The sequence below is a fragment of the Euprymna scolopes genome, chromosome 2 (genome assembly GCF_053919585.1).
Source record: "Euprymna scolopes isolate OS-2025 chromosome 2, ASM5391958v1, whole genome shotgun sequence".
Classification (NCBI taxonomy): domain Eukaryota; kingdom Metazoa; phylum Mollusca; class Cephalopoda; order Sepiida; family Sepiolidae; genus Euprymna; species Euprymna scolopes.
Window position 1 is genome coordinate 105,665,475 of NC_136483.1, and position 15,471 is coordinate 105,680,945.

The 15,471-nt window shown below is 31.2% G+C and overlaps 1 protein-coding gene across 1 annotated transcript in view; it reads right to left on the reverse strand.

The window, feature by feature from the left end:
- LOC145293994 (guanine nucleotide-binding protein-like 3 homolog) overlaps window positions 1-15,471 on the reverse strand; it is a 38,297-nt gene that overhangs the window by 11,371 nt on the left and 11,455 nt on the right. The window contains exons 6-10 of the mRNA XM_080140900.1: window positions 10,919-11,032; window positions 9,411-9,546; window positions 5,543-5,646; window positions 3,217-3,767; window positions 1,627-1,757 (exon numbers count right to left, since the gene is read on the reverse strand). Of these exons, the coding sequence (XP_079997026.1) occupies window positions 1,627-1,757; window positions 3,217-3,767; window positions 5,543-5,646; window positions 9,411-9,546; window positions 10,919-11,032 (1,036 nt within the window). The remainder of the gene's footprint in view (window positions 1-1,626; window positions 1,758-3,216; window positions 3,768-5,542; window positions 5,647-9,410; window positions 9,547-10,918; window positions 11,033-15,471) is intronic.

Sequence of the window (15,471 nt, forward strand, 5' to 3'; positions counted from 1 at the left end):
TTTCCGATACCCCCAAATCTTCCAATTCCGATTAATCGTCTCAACACTACAATCAATATATTTGAAATTAATACATTAAAAAGTATTAAAAATATTAAAACTATAATAGAATATTGGTCACTACAAGAGAGAGAAAAAACTCTGTAGGATTCCATCAAATATATTTAATACTTAATCTTAGCTTCTTTTCGGCTTTTCATGCGAAATTTTTAGTTTTGCAATCTATGTGCTAAATAGCAAAATTTATGACTGCCTATAAACATTATTTTGTTAAATACCTTTCCTCTGATGAGATGAGCCATTTTTTGAAAATCCATGGAATAAGGAAAAACTTTAACTTTTTGCATTCCTTGTTGAATAATAAATTTAGTAAATTTTTTTAATTTACTGAATTTAATTCCAAATTTTCACAGATATATATATATATATATATATATATATATATATATATATAAGTAAATTCTTGGTACAGCAAAATGGAAGGAGAAATTTCAGAGGAAACCTAATTTAATTTAAATACCAAAAAAAACAAAAAAAACGGGCAGGTGAAATTATTAAAATTTCCTTAAGGCCTTATCGTCTGACCCTCTAAGAGGAAACGTCAGAATGATAAATTAAAAACTAAGAAACGAATGAGGAAAGAAGGGAATTTGGTTTCAGTTGGAAGACCAGTGAGAAAAAAAAAAAAAAAAAATCTCACTGTTCAGGTGGTTTTAAATCAATAAATATCTCCAACTGATGTTTCAAAATCTTTAAAAAGTTAAGGTGACTGACTGCTCCCTCCCCTCCATTAGCAACACCACAATTTCTTTTTTATGGTTGTTAAATTCGATGATCGTTTTGATTCTGCAGACAAACTATTTCACATTTATGTTTAAATGTGCTTTTGCAGTTTTAAGAGGACGGATTTGATTTCCAACAACATTCTAAATTATAAAAAAAAAAAAAAAAAAAGCCTTGGAAGATTGTCAGTGAAAGAAATACAATCGTCAAAAGATAAGCGTTTCATCATTTCTAGTCACCACTTTGAAAAATCACTCGCAAATATGACTGTTTCACTCGCAAGGTAGAGCCCTGAACAGGCAGCATTTTATCGTGATTGATGGCAGGGACTGCTTGTTTTTTTTTAATAAAAATATAGTAGGAGCATTTTAAATTTGGTGATTGTAAACTTATGTTTGTCACGGATGGCGCAAACTGCTTTGAACGTCACTAGCATGCGACTGTCTTGTTCGGTATCCTCGGCTCTAATTGTTTAAAACATTCTAATTCAATTCTCCTCTCTTTCCTCATTGAAAGAGAATGAAAGAGAGAGAATGAGAAAGAGAAATAAACGTTTTAATGCACAAGTTTTGTGTTTTTTTAAATTCAGATGACATTTTGGGCACTTGGATACTTTTGACTCAACCAAGCTTTGTAAACAACTGTCAGTCAAACCTGGCTGGCATATTCTGACATTTTGAAATACCTGCCTCTGCCTGTATCTGCTTATTTCCCCCATGAGTACAAGACAAGTTTGCTACAAGGTTTTTTAATGCAGATGCCCCAGCTCCCCAAAAAAGGAGTATCCTTATTGTGCCACAGTCAAAGAGAACTAGTAAATAATAAAATTGGAATGAATCTTACTTTTCAATATTTTTGTTTCATCTTGAAGCAGAGAGTCCAAATCAAAAGGCTTTCCCATTTCTGTGACAATCTCGGCACTGATGTGTGTCGATACTAACTCAGGAGGGTGAGTAAAATAGGAAATTTTACCACTAAAAACAAAACAAACAAACAAAAAAACATTTAAATACAGAAAAATTATACAAATTGAAACAAAGAATTAATAAAAATCACAATTTCTGAACTACTAACCTTTCAAGTATAACAGTGCATTAAACCATAGTCTGAAATGTCATTCGTTCAAGGAGAGGATATATTGCCATAGCATTTTTGGTCTAATTCCATTTGTGATTAGTAGAAATGGTAGACGAATGTGTGATTTCAAGAGTTAAGAGTGGATAGAGTAAGTTCAGGGAACTTCTGCCATTACTAACTAATAGAGCATTACAAACTAATAGAGCATTACGACTGAGGGAAGAGTTTTTTTTTTTTGTTGTTTTATTTAATTTCAATCACAGTCCTCATCAATCAAAGAGCCCCTTCCTGGGGCTAACACTTGATTTCCGTATGAGATACACAGATATCTGTTAATATTCTATTTAAGTTTTCCTTTATCCCTCAAATGTTGAGTCATTAAAGAAATTAAGAACATTAATTTTCCTCTCCCCAATTGATCAGTTATATATGTTAAATATATTTTTAGTGCTTTGTTGGTCTTACCAGATTTCAGAACAAGAATTTATCTAGTCTGGTGAAGTATCCAGTTTCGTGTTGTTACTTGAGGTAACATCATTTGAAGAAAGTGCATGACTCCTCGTCTAAGTTGGTGTGGGTTAGCCATATTAAGGAGATCTTATTTAGGCTTCAAATACTATGTTATTCTGAATCTTTGGCCGTGGTTTACTTGTGAGGTGAACTATCCTCTGCCATGTTGTTCTGACAAACCCCTGGACAAAGAGATCGAAGACACTATAGAATAGTGTCTAGTATGCATTTAAATTCTATCAGGTATGTGTACACGATGTGATGATGTAGGAAAGTGAGACCTTGCCAGTGAAAGTTGAGGACGTGTTGCAGGGAGAGAAATGATATGAGATTGATACAATGGATGTGTGTAATATAAGCCTTAAAGGCAGGCTTAGTTCTGATGACCTCAAAGGAAGATTACATCTGGACAGGATAGGGAGATATGTGGAGAAGAGGGTATGGTCATGTTTACAGAACGGATGAGACTTCTTGGGTTAGGAGATGTAGAAGAGTTATTATAGTAGGTCCAGTTTACAAGAGAAGGCCAAAACATGGGAAGAAGTGGTAAAAATGGGCTTTAGAGAAAGGGGAATAAATAAAGAATTGCCAGAGAAAGGTTAATTCGGAAATGCATTTTATAAAGCTGTTAAACACGTGCCAGCATGTAAAATGGATATTAAACTGAATATAATGATGATGTGGCAGCTTGACGGATTTCCTGAACAAAGAAAATAGTTTCATGACACATAATCATAAAAAGGAACATCACACACAAACATTTGACAAACATTACACTTTCATACATTGTGCTTCTAAAACTATAAAATCAATTCTATGAAACATTAACAAAACCTTTATACTAACCTGTTCCAGTGTTGGAGGATGATGACGGCAGCCTTAGCAACAATAGGGGCCCCACCTTTTTTCAAAAAGCCCCATTTATGGGCCAAAATAGCAAGGAACTCAGACGCATCTCGGAATTTTGGAAGATTGTATCGAAGCATCAACTCATCCTTATTACATCTACGCAGGATTGCCTCAACGGGGAGGATAGGGTCAGAAAGGTCAGACACATTGACACAGTTCTTGAGAATTAGAGAAGTATCAGAAGGGTTGGCAGACATTACAACCCCTGGACTATCCAACAATTTGATGGACTGGGTCAACGCAATTTCTTGCAGAGAGCGTGTGAGTCCTGGGGTAGCACCAACAGCACAAACCCGAGAACGTTTCAAGCTGTTTATAAGGCTGCTTTTACCAGTGTTTGGTAGACCAACAATACCGACACGAATTACTGTCTTGATGCCTTCGTTACGAGAATAGTTTCCAAGCAATTTCATCAAAATGTCCGCCCCAAGGCAATTTGACGTCTTATGCTCTAAGCCTTTCCACATGGATACATTTTTAGACTGGCTCTAAAATAAAAAAATTAAAGAGATTTAATAACATGAAACAAAATTGAAATACATATTTAAATAATTGATTCAGTTAATCATTTACTGTTGCATAAACAATACATTAACTGCTGTATGTTATAAAAATTATTACGACTTCTTAGATTTTTGGAGAATCGTACCATGTGGTTATAGTTAGTTAATGTACTTCCTAACTTCCGTCGGGGCTGCTACTGGAAACAGTGACAAGGCAAATCCGTTATTTCGCTTTTTTTCTCACGCATATGTCCCCCTGTTTATGTACTCTTTTCTTTTTATGACATTTTTCCAATCATTCTTTTTCTCTTTTATTTAATAATCATTGAAACGTTTTTTTTATATTACTTTAATTAAGAATTATCAAAATTATTTTTCTTTTTTAAGAATTATTGAAAACACTTTTTGCACTTTTATTTTTTGAAAGAATTCTTGAAAACATTTCTAAAAATCTTTCAAACTATTTTGGGAATATTATGTATTGTACATGTTTTTTATGATTTTTGAAATTTTGTTATCTTGATTTCCATAATTTATTTTTATACTATGATAAATATATATTTGTTATATAAATTAAAATAAAAAACATTTTTAAAATTAAAAAAAAAAAAAATGCATTTTTAAAAATTCATAAATATATTTTATAAAATTTTAAATAAAACTTTTACTTTTTAATTTTGTTATTAAAAGCACAAATAAAGACTAATTCTGTTATTTTTATCTGCATAATTTTTAAATTTTTATTGTATACTTTTCAATAATGTCCTTTTCTTATATTTTATTTCAATAAATCGCTTCACAATAGAAATACTGAAGAACAATAAAAGTGAAAGAACTGATTTGACTTGTCACCACTTCCGGTAGCAGCCATGCCAGAAGTTAGGAAGTATATTAGCTGACTATAACCTACCATGTTTTACTATTATCTAATTTATAAAACTCATTGTTTGCGTATATGTGCCCCCAATTTTGCATTTCTTCTGAAATGCAAAGTCATTCAATGCTAACTGTTTATTTTTTAAGTCTGCTAATATTCAGACCTACAGCATGAATGTCACTTAAAAAAAAAAAAAAAGACAAATTCAGTCTCAGATTCAAAATTGTCTGCCATATAACTATAAACAAAGAAACATAGAAAAACAAAAGAAACAGTTTTAAAAATTGGTGTTTCTATATTTAAATAAGGAAAAAAATATTAAATTTCAAGTAAAACAAATGGTATCTACATAATTGTCATGTCGCAAATAATAGCATATCCAAAAATTATGGAAAACGATATGGTAGAAAATTATTTCTGAAAAGCAGTTCTAATAAGGGTAAAAATACTTTGATAAGATTACACACTGAGGCACATGACAGAAGCAAAGGGGAAGTAACTCAGTTGAAACAATGTATAGCAGACAGAATTTATTCAGAAAACAAAAACATAACATATATACATAATTTGTGATGTTTTTAAAAATAATTTTTTTTAACTGTTTGAATTTTGGCATTAGATTTCCGAGAAGTTCAAAACTTAATTACCTCCCCTATTAACTCCTCAATTCGAATTGGAAGATTTTAAAAGTTAATTGCTAGATTTTACACATGCCATTTTTCATGATTAATTAATTTTCTAACTTGTTGTTTTCGTAATTTTTGTTAATATTTGCGACATGACAATTACGTAAGTACCATTTGTTTTGCTTGAAATTCAATATTTTTTTTTTTATTATTCGAATATAGAAGCACCTGAAATTAAAAAAAATAAAAATAATTACCAAATTTGATTTCTGTTTCTGCAAAGATGTTTTAAATGGAATAACAGGAAACTCATTCTTTAAATATTTTAACCATGCCTCAGCATTTTCACGTGGAATTAAATCTACAAAAAAAAAGTGAAAAATTTAATTGAGGAAACAGATTCCAGATCGGTTTTTATACTACTCTTTCTTTGCCATGTTCTGGATATTGCTCTGAAGAAGAATAAAGAATCACATTTAACAAAAGATTTAAACACCTCACTAATACAGAAGAAATGAAGCATGGATTGGTTGTTTTTGTTTTATGGCATATCAACCCTTTTTCAGGTTATTTAATGCCAAATCCAGTGATTTAAAAAAATTTTTTTAATAGAGTATATTTGTTTTTTCAAATCCGTTTTTATTTAACCCATAGTTGTGACCCTAACAGGTACTACCACTCCGGGTCAGAGTGGACCTGGGAGCAATGGCAATTAAAGGGTGGCACCACACTCCCCCAAAGCCTGCAAGCTGGGGCTTCACCATCAGACATAGTTTAAGGTCATATCTAGGACCATGAAGCATGGAAGTACATGGACAGACTTATACCAATATGAAACGGTTTAGCAATAGAAATTTTATGAAATTAAGTATTCATCTATAGACAATCCTTTTAGGCATATAATAGCCATGACCTAATATCTAAAATAGCAAATCTCAAAAGGCATAAAAAACAAAAGAAAAACGAATCCTAAAGCATTTATTGGTAAAGCAATTTTATAAAAAATTAGTATCAGTTTACAATAACATACATAGGTGCGTACAAGATGGTCTCATGACGCCTACCCAAAATTAACAAGTAATACAGAAATATAAAACATACTTCCTAGATTCAGTTCATTCAATTTAAAAATAGTAAAACAACAAAAAAAGATCATCTTCATATTTGATTTAACATGTTGGTACGTATTGGACAGCTTTCAGAAATGGATTTCCAAAGTAACCCATCTCTGACTAGGTCTTTTACATGGTGAACTAAACCTGCTACTCGAACTGTTCTACTATATAAAAAAAAAGAGTTACCTCCCTTTCTGATAAAGCTTCTTTTTCATACCTTATCCTCTTTATAAGGCCCCTTTTCATTGGCCAAAGGTTGTTGCTCATCGTCCAATCATGGCAACCCATTTATTGAGTGGGATGTGAACATCCTTTAAATCGCTCTCTTCATTCAAGGACTTCGATATAGTAGAAACATATTTTTTCCTCTCTGTATTTATCGAACTTGACTGAGCCGTCTACTAATGGACGTAAAAAGTAAAACTTATTTGGACTTCTTAAAAAGCCACAAAACACAATTTGTTTTGCAAGTTGAATATTTAATATTTGTATTATTCCTTTAATATTCAATACACATTTTATTTTTCTCCGACTTGTAACTTTATATTTTATTTTTTTGTTATAAGTCCAATACAGTTTTACCTGGTCGAAAACACAATACTACATCTACTAATCCAAGCACTCTGATCCATTCTTTTAACATGACCATACCATCAAGTCTCCTGTTCTCCAAACATCTTCCTATACTGTCCAGATTTAATCTTCCCTTGAAATTACCAGAATTAAACCAGCCTTTAAGATTCACATCACACACATCTTTCGTATGATACTATCGTTTCATTCCATGCAACACATGTCCTCAACCCTCATTGACCAGGTTTCACTTTCGTACAGCGTACACATACTTGATAGAACCATCCCTTGGTCGACAGTGATAAAACTGCTGGTTAGTAATGGCAGAGGTTAGGTGAACTTATTCCACATACTCCTAATTCTGGAAATTGTGCTAGCACCTGCACCACCCTGTGCTCCGATTGTATCACTAAGGTAACAAAACTTGAAGAATACAAGAAAAATAGAAAAACAAATAATGGATTGAGTTTATTCATCTAAATTAAAAGGTTCTTGTCTAGATTTTATCTCCCCTTAAAATCATTAGAATTAAGCCCGTCTTTAAGACTCACATTACACACATCCTTCATATGATCATTTCACTTCATCCAACAAATGTCCTCAACCCTCATTGGCCAGGTTTCACTCTTCTTCTTTTGTTTTTCACTCCTTATTAAAAAAACAAAATAAAAGTATAATCTGTAAGATGTACATACCTGTGATGAAACAAAAATATCATATTCCAAAAATCATATAAAGTAATTAGTTTTATTTTTAAATAAGAAAATCAAATACATGACCATTTTGAAAAAAAAAAAAAAAGGGTGATAACTCAACAATAATTCACACTAGATTTATGTCGTAATGTCTGCGAATTGCCATTAACCGCTTAAAAATGATTTTCTTTATAAAAAAACTACTTGATCAATTTATGCGATTTTTGGAATATGTAATTTTGTTTTGTTACAAGTACATATAACAGAATTTTTTTTTTTTTAAATACAAAAACATAATTAACATTGTTACACATCGAGAGGGCCTATATTGGCATCATCATTTTCAGGATACAAAACGATATGGTGTCATGACCTGAATGATATTTTACAAACGTGTTAGTTGAGGATTGTTTATCTCTTGTTGCAACTTTTCGGTCGTGATCACATGAATTTCAGGTCACTCAATAAACAGTGCTTATTCACTTGCCTCCCCACGAGGACAAACTTAGACACACAGTTGAGTTTTAATGTAGGAAATATCTAACTCCTTAAAATAGGACATTCTGGATGAAATAAAAATAACTCCAAAGTGATATCAAAATTAATATATATATATATATATATATATATATATATATATATATATATATAAATTTAGTGGTTTAATTTTAAATTCTGAAAAAACAACATATAGAAGCATATATTCGATTTAAGAATTTATTGCTTGACAAAGGAATATATAGAAGGGGTTATATTAATTTCCTTAATCCATGGATTTTCAACAATGGCTCATATCATCAGAGAAAATAGAATGCAGTTAGCAAAATGTTCAGCTGCGAGTGGACGCTATTTTGCTTTTCAGCACAATTATTGAAAATAGTTTTTGAGTGGTTGTGGATGATTATATGGAGAAAATTGTACGAAATATATATCCAATTTTAGGTATTTAAATTTTATGATTTGAAAATGGTTAATCTTCAAGTATAGAATTTTTTATTGTTTGAAAACTAAGAATACAATTTAATAAATCTATTAAAGATTATTATTAGGTGATTAAGCATCGAAAACTCATGGATTAAGGAAATAGATTTATTAAATTATATTCTTTGTTTTCAAACAATAAAAATTTCTAAATTTGAAGATTAACCTTTTCGAATCATAAAATTTAAATACATAAATTTTGATTCATTTGCCCTATCTTTTATATTGAGCAATTTTATTTAGCTGGGATTGTTTTATATAAAATATTACATCTAATGATATTTTGTAAAGCTGAAAATAATTGGATTTGCATACCAGTAAATATATTTCATTTCACTATTTTGAAGTGTATATATATATATATCAAGAATAAAAAAAACAAACAAAAAAAAAAACAGTGCTTATACAATATGGGGCATCTATGAAAATCATGTACAAAGTAAAAATTCTTTGATATACTTACACATCAGGTAAAAAATAAATATCCTCACCAAAAAAAGTAGGAAAGATTATAACGTAGAAGTTTAATTCATTATTACTTGGTTAAATGATCAACTTATCTTCCTCTGCTTCACAGGATTTCGGCTATTAGCAAAATATGAAAACTACTTTTACTTTAATTAAAATTCTACTTGATTATATTTCCTAGTTTTGGGGGACAGTACTTATTTTTGTATGACATGCAGGTATATCAAACAATTTTTACTTGGAATGTGATTTCTGTCTGTGTCCCATACTGTATAAGCACATAGAAAGCTTACCTATTTTATTTAGCACCAAAACTAATTTTTTGTTAACACCAGCACTGATGACAGCGTCTTCAACTTCCTTGCATCGAGTTCCAAGAGGATCTCTGGCATCCAATACTTCAAGAACTACATCAGCTTGGTCAATAACCTACAAAGATAATGAAGGAATAAAATTAATAAACAAAAACAAAAAAGAAAAAGAAAAACACCTGATGTGAAGTTGATTTTATGTTAGCTGAGCTTTCATTATATAACTAGAAATTCCAGGTGAAGATGACTGGTCTAGTGTGTGTGTGTGTGTGTATATATATATATATATATATATAAAATTATTTCCACAGTCAATGTCACAGCTCACACAAGCCATACAAAACAAACCAGAAATCTAAGACTAGAGTTTCACCCTCATTTGGGCTCATCAGCTGAACACATTCCAACTCGGGATTCAAAACCTGAGTATCTTGCATGCGAGGTGAGTACCGTGCCACCTGAGCAACCGTGCCACACACAAGAAAGTCTATTAAGTGAACACAGATCAACCAAACCGCAGTGAAATCCAACAATGGAATGTGCCTACTTAGTCTCAAACCAGGGGCGTGGTCATCCAACCACTGAGAATCCAAGCCAATGTCCCACAAATAGGATTTTTACATTCGCTAGGACGATGTCCTCCAACAAGCTAACCTAGTGAGCAAATTAATATTAGAATTGTCAGAATGTGAGAAATGATATAATTATTTCCAGTCAAACAATGTCGCAGCTCACACAAGCCATAAAAGCAAACAAACCAGAAGTACAAAACTGAAGACTAAAAATTCTCATATATATTTCACAATCAGTGTCCACATATATGAACAGTGACTAATCATCTATTTTCTGTTTTAATGGATAAGATTACCCTTTTGTTATTTTGGCATGTATTAAGCCATAAAACATCTCTTCCTGCTGTCTTCAACCGATTTTAGTGGACCACATAATCATATTAACTCACCAGTTCTCATTAAGTTAAGCAACATTGAACCTGGTCAGTACCAGATGGGTTAGTATTTGGTAATACCAGGTGCGGTATATAGGAAGACATTGATACCTCCCTGCAAGAACTGGAAAAACCCAATGTCGTCATCTCTCCTGACCGGAAGATGCATGTGACTGGGAACCGCTTGTGAATTTAATAATCACTTGACACTTTCTGCTTTGGAGGAAGCTGGTTCAACCTGCCTGGGGGAATGCTACTGGAATCTTATTTGTGATGTCATTAATTGTGCATGAAAAAAAAAAAAAGAACATACATAAACCTAATCCAGTCATTTTGATAAAAGGTTTCCTGCTTCAAGTTCTTTATATCTTCAAATATTTATTCATGGTGTTTAGTTTGGTTGTTTTAGAGATGGAAATTGTTTCTATTTTTGTTTTTGCAGAATTTTGCAAAGGGTGGAAAAAAAACAAAAACAATAACATTAATATTTGGTGTATTTTAGGTTAAGAATCCGGTAGCATAGAATGCAATGTTTCTAACTCACCTTTTTAAACTCCTTGTAAAAGGTTTTCAAAGAATTTTCAACTGGTTTGGCTGCCTTTGGTTGTTTTGGTTTAGCTGACTTGATGGCATCATAAGCATGTTGCAATCCTCCAGTCTGAAAAGAAAAATCCAAATTACTATATGAAAAAATTTTTTTTTTACACAAATTTTTTAAAGCATTTATTTATCATGCTTATTGAATGGATTGAAGACTCTGAATGTGCAAGGTTTAGATGGGTAATTTTTGTCATTTTTTTAATTTCAAAAATGTTTTTTTTTTTATTATTATTTAAGCATGTATTATTGGTATTCTTTTTTCTAATGGATTAATTTTAGATTATGATTTTCAAATAAAATCAAAACTTAACCTAAAACAAAACAATGACATTATTTTTTATTAATTATAAAGATTTAAAGGATTTGGATATCTTTGATACAAAAAAAGATCATAAAACAAACATATTCCTAAATGATCAGTTCTCTCTATCGCTCTAAACATTTTCTCAACAAATTTCTTATGGAGTGTTGTTCTCATATATTTGGGCTAGTGAATCTGTATCCCATTTGAAGCTTCTTGATAAAGTGCAGAAAAGTTTCTGTAATTTGACTGGCCCCACTATTTCTTCACTGTAGCCTCTCTCTCACTCACAGATGTGATTTCTTTTTTATAAATACTATCATGGCATGTTTTATTTCGAATATTCTGGCCTATTCCCTCGATTTCTTTGTTCCAACTTGTTTGACTTGTTGGTCTAGTGGTCTTCATCAATTTGCTGTTTTAATACGTCATTTTTAATACAGCTTCTTATTCCAGTAGCTTCTTTTTCACAAACTGCAAAGTTGTGGAACTTTTCTCACTCAAGTTTTCATCCTACTTACAAACTTTGTCTTTTCAAGACTAAGGTCAATAGACATCTTGTCTTTGCGATAATTATCTTTCATTTTTGTTAGTTCTTTACATCAAGTGGCTTCATGCCTTGCCTCAAGCGATTTCCATAGAAAAAAAAAAATTTGTCCACAGACAGTGTTCAGAAACATTAAATTTTGATCTAAAAGTTTTGTTTTTTTTTCAAGCCACAATAAAATTCAATCAATAATACACTTAATAACACATCACTTTTCAAAAGCAACATGTAAATATTAGAAAGTTTTATCAGATGTCCTATTGTCAAACATTTTCATAGCGATGGAAATGCACTTGTAAAAGCAAGTCAATTCATGATGGATGCTGATGTGGTGCATCATTAACAGACCAAGGCCATTGTCGGGTCTGTCGCTTCACTTGTCTACATGTCAATCGGTTGGAACAAAAATATATTGAGAAAACCAGTGTATTTTGATTGTTTGTGGCCCTTTGTGTATATTACTGTGTGTCAATTCTTTTCTGGATGAGGATGCAAATGTGTTGACAGAAGTTACATCCCAAATAAGTCACTTCCTGTTTTTAAAAGGAAAGGCCACCGGACTAGTTGCCATCCTTTCTGTCAAGATAAACTGGTTTAAGCGTTGATGTGAAGCTAGCGATATCTAAGACCCCTTATAGTAGCAATACACATGAAAAAATTGAAATAGCTTAAAGTATTTCAATATTAATATACATAGAAAGAGCTTGATGAGCTAAGAAAGAATCTTTTTAAATTTTTAAAATCTGATTAAAATTAAGAAAGTTATGACTATTTTTGTGCCTCAAACGTTTGGATATTTTCCCCTCTTTAAGACCATATGCGTTTTGCCACATTTTTTACACTACTTTTTCAGTAAAAATGTCATATCTTTGTTAAAACACAAGACTAAGCAATGAAATTTACCGTATAAGTGTATTTTTGTACAAGGAATCAGAATATGCAACTGAAAATATCCAAAAGTCCATGGTTTCCAAATAATCTGCAGTAAATGTGCATAAGTATGCTGTGATTCCTTAAAAATGCCATGTATCCATAAATAGAAAAGAAGTTGGAGAACTCAAAGTTGAACTGTAATGTGCATTACGTACAAAAAACTTAAATCTAAACATAGGACCATTTAAAAATGAATATATTGCAATATTTCTTTGGTATTATTGTAGATTAACACCTTTTGTTTAACCCCACCCAACCCCTTCTGACCACCCCTCCAAAATGTGATTCTACCTTTTTAGGCAATCATGTATGAAATGCCATGAAAAACTTTAATGAAAGATAAACAAATTCTTTTAGAATTTAATGTAAAATAATTCCCCATTACAGGTCATTCTAGTGTTTTAGGGCAGTTAACTGTTTTTTTTTTTTTTATGGGAGATAAATCCTGTATGCTTTTTGTTTTATTTTTTTTAAGACAATTATGTGTGGTTTTAAGAGGGTTTCTATGCAATGAGAATATGGGGAGGGTTGCCAATTGGACTTTGAATTAATTGTAGGGCTAAGGAAAATTATGTGGGAACATACTGAAGATTTGACAGAAACAAAAACAATATTAGAGGGGGGGGGCGGTTAGTTTCACAAAAATGTAATGTAAAATAATTCACCATTTCCAGCATTTTAGGGCAGTTAACCAATTTATTTTTATGTGCATTTTTCTTTAAGGAAGGATCTATTTTTTGTTTGTTTGTTTTAAACGCTTGTATGTGGCTTACAGAGGTATTTTGTTGGGGGGGGGTGCCACTCGAACTTAGTGTTATTGTTAGGGTTAAAGAGTGTTTTAGGAGGAGACTTGCCACACATAACTTTAATAGGTGGGTTGCTAACAGTATTTTGTTTTACTATTTATTTTTAAGTCGTTACCAAGACTTCAAATATTTAAGTGTCAACTGACATTTGTCTTGTTCTCTGGAAATGCTCAACAGTCAACACTATTTGTGCGTTTGTATTACTTGCCACAGAGGTCGAAAAAGTTGTCCAAAAAAATAAAAAATAAAATTATAACAAATAAATGTTATGCAAAGCATGTTTTTATTTAATGTAACATGTTTATTCAGCTCGAAAACCATACAGTGCTTACCGACGTATTGGAAAGTTAAAAATAGCGGCCGACTATCTCTTTCACACGGTAAGTTTGGGAAAATGAGTTAAAAATAAAAAACTGTTAAAAACCCGCCGAGTATATATCCGCCTATGTTACGGTAACATATATTGAGCGAGTTTCTAACAGTATTTTGTCTATTTTTTATTTATTTATAACCCATTTTCCCAAACTTACCGCCTCAAAGAGAGAGTCGGCCGCCATTTTAAATTTTCGAATACATCGGTAAACTATGTTTTTCGAGCTGAATAAACATGTTACATTAAATATAAACACTAAAAACATATCCAGTTAGGTAGAAAAGTAACTTATCTTGCCTTTGATAACATTTATTGGTTATATATTTGTTTTTTGACAACTTTTTCAAATCTATGTGTATAGTAGTACAAACGGGATTTTCATACATCTGTTGATTTTGAAAAAAAAAAAACATTTGTGGCTGTTCGCAGTAAATATTGTTTTAATTCGCTGTTCAAAACTAATGCAATGAATAAAAGTGCATGCAAGCTATATATGTACAAAAGTTTACTTTGTTTTTTAACCATGTTTTTAAATTTGACCAGAAATGTGAGAAATTATAATGGATTCATAATGCCGAATTGGTTGGGATTGTTGTTATTATTATACATTCTGAAAACCGAATAATTCTAAACTAATGTTATTCTGATAACATTCTCTAATTAAACATATCAGACCATTTATATTCATATTTTCATGCTTTTCTTAATTCGTTCGTGAATAAAAATTAAAGAACGCGTGTTGTTTATACTGTGCTATGACTAATACTACAACTGCTGCAGTGCTGCTACTAATACTAACTTAATTTGACCAAACTCGAAAAATATACATTTTTTTCGGGTAGGTCCTTTTAAATTATTATCAATTACCGCGGTCCTACTCAACATAAAATAATACTTCTAATTGATAAAGATAGTAAAAAGAATGATTTATTTACTAGTAGGTGTCCGATTAAATTTTTTTTCAAAATGTTCGATACTCGTCATATTAAAGTCTTATTTTTAACACAACAAAAAAGCAATGGTCAAAAATATTTCGAACACTTGACAGTATTAAGATTAACACCTCTTCTGATTGGTTTCCAAATTTCATAACGAAATTCTTCATACAATCATGGTACGGGCCTTTAGAAAACAGGGAGGGTCATTATAAAACCTTACCGAAAACGCCATTTTATGACGTTCACATTTTTATCACTTTATTTGCTTAAAACTCTTAAAATATATAATGTACATCCATATTTATTAATTCATTTGAAAGTATATTCATTTTCTAACAAAACAGTAGTAATTTGAAGACTTGAAGTGCTTTGGTTTGAAAAATATGGCTATTTTAGTAGAACTACCTTGAAATCTGTAATTATCCAAAGCGTTTTTTTCGTCCGTGTGTATTACTACTTATAGGTATTTTACAGTCTAAATAAAAAAAAAGCGTTTAAAAACAAATATATAACAAATGTTACCAAAGATAAGATCAGTTACTCCTCTACCTACCTTAATTTTTGTGTTTTAACTTATTTTAAAGCATTTATTTACTTTC